Source organism: Cyprinodon variegatus, unplaced genomic scaffold, assembly GCF_000732505.1.
Source record: "Cyprinodon variegatus isolate N-32 unplaced genomic scaffold, C_variegatus-1.0 Scaffold405, whole genome shotgun sequence".
In the NCBI taxonomy this organism is placed as follows: domain Eukaryota; kingdom Metazoa; phylum Chordata; class Actinopteri; order Cyprinodontiformes; family Cyprinodontidae; genus Cyprinodon; species Cyprinodon variegatus.
The window spans coordinates 540,889-548,902 of record NW_015150858.1 but is presented as its reverse complement, the minus strand read 5'-3'; the positions used below and the strand labels follow the sequence as shown (position 1 = coordinate 548,902).

The following is an 8,014-nucleotide window of genomic DNA, read 5'->3' as shown; positions in this document are numbered from 1 at the left end:
TGCCTTGTCAGCATTGTTTTAGTCACAGTACACAGCTGTCATTTACTGTAACACGAAAAGAGATGAGAGAGGAAGAGGAGGATGTCAGTCAGCAGAAGGACTCCTTCCTTACCTGTTGCTGCTCAACACAATGCTGTTCTTGCAGGATTTAGACATAATGCAGCTTGTGGCAGTCAAACATCTGTAACTATTTACTCAATGAAGCTACAACCAAAAAGATGTGCAAATATATCTTTTTTTATTATTATTAAAGAATATCTTAAATTGAGAGTAGAAACCCCCTTTGGCAAGTTAGAGGTTGATCAAGAATGCAGGCTTTTAAAATGCATTGCAGATAAAATGTATTCCAGTGAGAAGCAGGGCCTTGAAATTCTTGCCAGCGTAGAGTCCTGATGTTGTCCAGAATTTCCATGCAGCAGCTCCAAAACCCCAAGCAGGAGCTGGCTGTGTTTGTTTGTGTTTCTGCTTCCATCTGGGCTTCCCGTAGCTGTGTGGTGTCAAACCTGCCCACCTTCCTCCCATCAGACCCGAGGAATACAAGCCCTGCTGCCACAGAGAGCAGGCACCCCAGCGGCTGAGCTTTCCTCTCGGACTGACTGAAGCGTTTTCCCACATTGTTGGAATCCAGCCTGTTTGCTGGTGTGGCTTCAGTTCCTCTGTTATTTCCTTCTCTTTTTTTTCTGACAGCTTATTTATGTGGTGTGCAAACCCAGCATATGTGTCATGCGGTGTGAACCCCAAACCTCCATTTTTCCTAATACAGATGCATCCCTCTAAATAAGAATATCTGCAAAAATTACATTTTTTTAATGAAGTTTGAAAATGTGAACCATAATTTAAACAAAAAAGTAACACACTTCAAGTTAATTATTCCATTTATTTCCATGATGGTGGCTAAAGCTAATTGAAATGCAAGATTACGTTCTTCAGGAAAACTGAATATTACATAAGAGCATTAAAAAGGAATTATAGTACAGAAATGTCCACTTGCTGTGGTGCATGTCCATGCACAGTGGTTTTTATGCATTCTTGATTTTTGAATTAAAAAGTCAAATGTGTTGTGGCATGCAGGAGTTAAAAAATAGCCTAGCTTCAGCAGGCCTGCAGGTTTATCCTCACTGACTGTGGTAACTAACTACATGTTGGGCGTTTAGCATTTGGGTTTCCTCTTTATTTCCCTCCATACTCTTAAACCTTTTCACATGAAAAGCCAATTTAATTTCACCTCAAAAAACAACTTTAAACCTCTTAACAATAGTTCTGTTCTTCTCCTAAACCCTGGAGGCACAGGTTTGGTTTAGCAGTAGCTAAGCAGGAGGGATGTGACAGCTGTCGCCAGTGTCCTGTCCATGTCTGTGTGTGGTGGCTCTTGAAGGTGATGCAGCTGCAGTCCAGGCTTTCTCAATCGATGTACAACTCTTGAAATGCTTTGCCCTTTTTTCTTTTACTCAATTTTCCATTAATAAGCTTGCACACCACAGTCTGTCAACACCCGGCGTCTTTATCAGAGACCTTTTATTGGTTTCCTTCTCTGTGAAGGGTGCTAATGACAGACTGCAGGACAGTAAAGTTGTTCCCATGATTGTATTGCCTACTATAATCCCTTAACATTTTAGTTTAAAAAATCCGCTTTTCTTGTTGGACTGATGTGACACTCAGGTTTTCTAAGGATCAAATGTTTGGTTTAGCTAGAAACTGATCTAGTTTATTGAGCTGCGCCTGTCCATTCACTCTACATCACATATCATGCTGAAAACGAAGCGGTTTTTAATCTTTATTACAAAAACAATTATTTTGGCGATTGCATGACTCACATTTCAAACAGCTTTAAGCAAAGGTGACGTTAAAAAAGAAAAGTGTAAGTGATGGAAGAATCTCAGGTGTAAGAACCAAAAATATTCAGGGAGGCTTTGAGACTTCACTGGAGATATTCTGCTTTCACAAATAACCACAGTTATGAGAAACCAAGAATGCATTTTTCACCCTTTACAGTATGAGCCGAATGTCAAGAACAAATAAGCTGGAAGCAATGGCGCTTATCTGCTGTCTGCTCATGAGGTATATAATTCATGTGCTTCATTTTTGCAGCAAACAATAAATCATACAGCAGATCAAAGGAAATTATACACAACCTCGAGGAAAATGTTAACAAGATGATGAGGTGCATGCAGAAATGAGGATCTCTTCTTTATCCGCTTTGTCTCTCTCTCTTTCTCTCTTTTTTTTATACTTCCTTCCCTCGGCACAGCCAGATGGCAAAGCTCCAGCTCTGCAGTCCTCTTCATACACTCATCATATTTGATGGGCATCCTGCTGCCGAGTCTCAAGGAGGCCATGTGTTTCACGAAATGACACTTGTGACAAAAGAAAACTTCTATTTAGCAAACTGAATCTTGGATGGGTTGCAGGGGGAGGGCAGCAGCATGTGTCTGTGAGTGTGTGCAGAAAAAGGTACTTTGGGAATATATATTTGGAGTTTATAATAGGAAAAGCTTGTGCTTGTGTGTAAATGTGAATGTGTGTTTATACCAATAACATCCATATTGTCTTATTATTCCATGTTAGGTGTCCTTCTTTCTGGGAGTTATTTTCTTTTAAACTATATTACATGAAAAATTTTACATTTTCAACTCCAAAACAAAAAATCTTTTACTTTTACACACGGATAGCATAAATATCATACACCGTTGGTCTCCTCTGCTGATGCAGTCAAACATTTTGCTCTTTAAAAGACAAAAAAAAAAGAAAAGATCTGTTGTACATTTGTATTTGACACAATCTTTTTATGTTGGTTGTTTTATTTGTTCTCGATTTGCTATCATCTGATCCTAAAATTCTCTTTGTCTTCAATGGTGAGGAATTCCCATCAAAGTTTTCCCCTTCTCTTAATACTTTAGGGAATTTTCAAACGTCGGGATGTATGGCTGTAATGCCCCAAGATTTGTTCTCCCTGAAAGAAACGATAGAGTAAGAATATATTAACTACAGAGCAACCTGGCTTAACGCGGTCTGCATTTTACTCTCAATTCACTTTTTTAGATTTACCAATACGTTATGCATGAGTATATACGACGTATGCATATCGATATAGAAATCAATATGTGCTTTGCAGCATTCCTTTTATTTAAAATTTAAAGCCATGTTCATGCATTAAAAAGCAATTTCAATGTTTCTGACTGCAGGGTTTAGATGCAAATCCATGGGGCATTACGTTAAAAAACCATAAACATCATAAATTAGGAAATAGAAATTAAAAATGGAAGCAAAAATGAAGACGTTTAGCTTGTTGTTGATTACTAAATGCTCTCTCTCACGCTCTCTCTTGCACTTTCTGATGTGATAAACTTGCATTCAGGAAGGAACACAAAAAAAAAAACATGGCAAGTGTAAATGAAAAATAAATCCCGTTTAAAGCAAAGTATTTTTATTCACACAAATTTAATAAGATATATAACAACCGTTTGGTCCATAAATATTTAAGGGGAAATAGTTTCTATACACCATCTTTATCATGAAACAGGGAAACATGGACAATCTTGATAGAACACTTACTGTACTCAACTATTAACACGAAGATCAATATATAAGGTTCTTGGATTACCCAACTATATCTGAAAGAGTGCACAAATGCTTTCTATGACATCGCTGCCCCGCCCTCCCATCCACTTTTTTTTTTCTTTTAAAACAGGATACACCATAAAAAGATCTTCGGAAATAAGATGCAAAACAGTACAAAACTAGTGAGGCGCCAAAAAGATGTGAGTCGGTTAACAAAGAACACATAGATCCTGAATTTCACAAACTCTCTCCCAAGTTATATCATTAAGGCACATAGTAGAACTGAGTTAGGCGTCTACTTAATGAAGTAGACCTGGAGCGCCGCTTTGCTCTGCAGGACAGCAAACTGGGGCGCTCACAATGGAAATTTGAAGGTTTGCTCGCTCCATCTATCAGCCAGAAGAAATAGTTTGCTTTTTCAATTGTTTTATTTTTGATTATCATTTTTTTGGTCTGTTTAGTGGCAAGTATCAGTAAAGAAAGTGTAAATATGGCCAAACAGGAGAACACATGGACAATGATTTCCCACTGGCTGCTTTGTGCGACTCCACCCATCTGAGGTCAGATGTTTTGACTGGTTCTGTCAGCTCCTAAAATCTAGTCTGCAGCTTCGCAACCACTTAATTTCTCAGCCCCACGACTTTTTTTTCCTTTTTTTTTTTTTTTTACATTTAAAATCACGTCATTACCCTGAGCAACATGATAAGGACAATAATGCACTTTTCTCTGGGCAGTATTTTGTCACTGTGCAACTGAGTTTAGCTGTGGGTTTGTGGATATGTTTGCCAGGCTTTTTTTTCTATTAGGTAAGGAGAACCACAAGTTCCAAAAGCAAAAAGTGCTCTGTCATGAAGACGAGTGATTAGAACTGATTGGAATTTCTTATGTTGCGCTTTTTAATCGACAGTTTCTACCAATGGATGCGTTGAACAGTTACCACTGCGCAGAGTGTGGGATTTGCTTCTGGATTCATGAGGAAAAAAACGCCTTGGTGTCGTTTCAGCTTCTCTGTCGGCCATCTAGGTGCTTTACAGTGTAAATTTAGATGCGTTTACATGTAGCTTCTGTCAGGTTGCAGACGTCTGATTCCATCAAAGTCAGCCTTCCAGACTGAAAACATTCGGTATTAATTAAAGCCTGTTTTCCGGAGTTAACCATATACAGAACATTCGACAGGTTTTCCAAATTATTCCAACGCAGTACCAATAAAAAGAAAAAGAAAAAGGTAAAAAATCTGGATAGTGCGAACACAGTGCATACATATACATACTTCTGGCACTACTTTTTTTATTTTACCAATTAAACATAAATTAGGGAGGGCTTGTTTCAAACATATTTAACCACAAATACATGAATTAAGTCTAATCAGGCAAAGTCTAAATTTCCAGCCAAGTTTCAAGTTTTCTTTCCTTCTAAATAAAAAAATCTGCAATCCAAGACAATTTTCCAATGTCTTTAAAACTCCAAATTAGTCCAAGAATCCAGAAGTCAATCTTTGCAGCTTGGAATGCTACACATTAGAGTAATTTCCTAAGTGGTCGCTGCTCTTGTTGCCGTTGTAGTTCCTGTTTGTGTGCACAGTACAGCATTGTCTCTTCCCAGGAGCTGTCTCTGCTTCATTTTAAAGGTGTCATTTACAAAAATAATGTAACTTGGAGAAAAAAAAACTTCCCAAAAAAGAGCAAAAGCAAAAAAATAACAAAACAAACAAAAAAACTCAGTTCAAATAACAATCAGTCTGATAGAGATAGCTTGTTAGAAAAGGTTTGTCAAGGTAGTTTGCGAAGGGCTCCCCGAATCATGGCTGTCCAAACTAGAGGTGACGGAGGTCACTACAGTGATAGAGGGGTTTGTCAGGTCTGTAAGTGTGGCCGCGCTGGAGGGGGGGGTGAGGGCCCCACTGTCGGATGAGGGCGGAGGGAGTGAGGTGCCATCAGCCTTATCAACACCTCCATTCTCCTGTCGCAAAACGTTCCTTCTGAATTTGGCTCTTGCGTTTTGGAACCAAACCTGCAAACCAATTCCAGTGTGGCTTTTACTTTTTGTGCTTAAGTATAATGTTTCTTTTTTTTTTTTAAAGAAAGTACCAAATAATTACATTTCAAATTATGACAGCTTTTACTGCAGTTTCCCTCCTCTTTCATACATTATTTTAAACTGTTATGTGATTTTAATAGCAAATCAAAGCAAAATCCTATCCCTGGATATTTTTAAAGCGAGAGCTGTAGCTATGAAGACAATATTACTTTCATTATTGGCAATAGAACAGTTTTTAGCTTTAGTTGCACACTTTATAATTGCTTTCCAATTCAAAAAATTGCTTTTAACAGTTAACAAATTTTAAGTAAAGGCCCCTGGATATACATCTAATGACTTCATGGACTGACAAAAAAAAAGCAAAACTAAAAAAGATGAAACTGAGGATGTGAATCAAAAGAAGATGGAGGAGAGGAGGGATGCAAACAATCAGTGTGATTGATGAAAACTTTAGAAAAGAAGAACGGCTGCTAGCTTACCTGCAGAACTCTCTTAGTGAGGCCTGTTTTCTGGGCCAGCTGCTTTAAGTCCTTGGCGTCCGGATTGTGGTTGATGGCAAAGTAGGATTTCATTGTCCGAAGCTGATGGTGCTTAAAGGAGGTCCGCATGCGTTTGGTTTTCTGTGTTGGAGCGTAGGCCTGTTGGTCCCGGTCCAAATGGTCGGTGTCATTCTCGTTGCAGCCTGCACAGGAAGCAGGTGTGAGAAAGGGAAAATGCTGAGTCACAAAAAGCTGATGTTGTAGACTGGAATTTTGCAGACTGAAAGTTCAAATAAATATTCAATTCCTGTCAAAAACAGTCAAAGACATATTTTTAATGCAACTAAATATTTGTGTTTTAAAGTATGCAAAAGGTAACTGGGTGAATCCAAAGTTTCCACCATATTTCACTACTAAAAATACATTAAAAGATTAAAAATAGAGTCAATTTACCAGCTCAGTAACTTTATTTGCCAACAGCTGATGCAAAATATTTTAAGACTGATGGATAGGGAAACATAAAACTATTTAAATCTAAATCACAATGAAAGCAAATGTTTTTAAGTATTAAAGTAAAAAGCTTAATTAAATTTGTTTTCTCTGCAGAACTGATTGATTAAATATCTCAGGATAATACTGTATAAAAAGTTTATTTTTAATTACACTTAAAACTGGATAAAAAATATGCAAAAGGAATGAATATATAAAATTAACTAAAAATCAGCAAAACAACAACAGATGATAAATTCTTACAGTAAAAGTGACACCAGGCTAAATGCTTTCTGCTTGTGTTTGCAGGGACTAACAGGCCTAATGGGGCTCATTTGTCAGATAAAATCCCTGAAATGGATTCATTAAACGGTGCCCATGCTTGGCTAAACGCTCCACAGATGCTTCAGCATTTATCAGCAGGACAGGAAGAATCATCCTGGACCATTTCATAAACTTACTAAAGGGTTTCATTAACTTTCTGACCTGGCAAACTAATTTTACCTCGAAAAAAATAGAAGACTGTCTTGTATTTTTTTTTTTAGAAATGGACTCATATTTGTATCTGGGATGGAATGCATTTGATGTACCTCTGCGGAAAAAGGAGTGAAGATCAAATGTATCAATGTGTTCAGGATTTTAAATCTGATAAACCTGAGTAAGATTTTGCATAATGCTATGACATCAGTTTTTTGTTTTTTTAAACTACCCTTTCACGATGGATTTATGCAGAAAAATGTCATTTTTATCTAAATGCTTCATGAAAGCATCACTGAATGTTTCTCTGCTGCAGCTCTCACTGGACGGTGTTTCTCTAAGCATCACCCACTAGGGGTCTCCATATGCATATGTGTTCACTGAGCAGTGTGAAATACACAGAGGACCCACACCTTTCCCCTGGTGAAAACATGCATGGATGTTCTTACTGAAGCACAAACAAAAACCTCAAAAGAAACCTCTTCCAATTTGTCAGGAATGGGAGTATTTGAATTTGACATGTTGGATTATTAACAGGAGCAGTGTGAGACAGTAATGGGGCATGCACACCCAGTCTGCTCAAAATGGAAAAAAAAGAAAGGGGGAGGAGGGGTGTAAACATTTCTATTGTTGCAAAAAGTTTTACCCAAAATATATATTAGGTCAATTTAATTAATAAAATAATTGAACCATCTTAGCAGAGCAGGAACCTTTTTTTTTTTTTAACTAAACCAGTTTAATCAATTATAGCTATTCAATGTGTCCCAAAAGAAATTAAATATTCCCAATGGGATCTTTTTAGTGTCTGTGCTGCCTAATAATGGCATAATAATGACATCAACTCAAATGCATTGTTACAGATTAGAACTGAGGGGCTTAATGTTATCTATATTTGTTACTTTTTCTCCTATAAAATACAATCTTATCTTATATATATATATATATATATATATATATATATATATATATATATA

At 37.2% G+C, this 8,014-nt stretch overlaps 1 protein-coding gene across 1 annotated transcript in view; it reads right to left on the bottom strand.

Moving 5' to 3' along the window:
* Positions 1–4,198: 4,198 nt before the first annotated feature.
* lhx9 (LIM homeobox 9) overlaps positions 4,199–8,014 on the bottom strand; it is a 7,408-nt gene continuing 3,592 nt past the window's right edge. The window contains 2 exon segments of the mRNA XM_015387876.1: positions 4,199–5,568; positions 6,075–6,277. Of these exon segments, the coding sequence (XP_015243362.1) occupies positions 5,314–5,568; positions 6,075–6,277 (458 nt within the window). The 3' untranslated portion in view covers positions 4,199–5,313.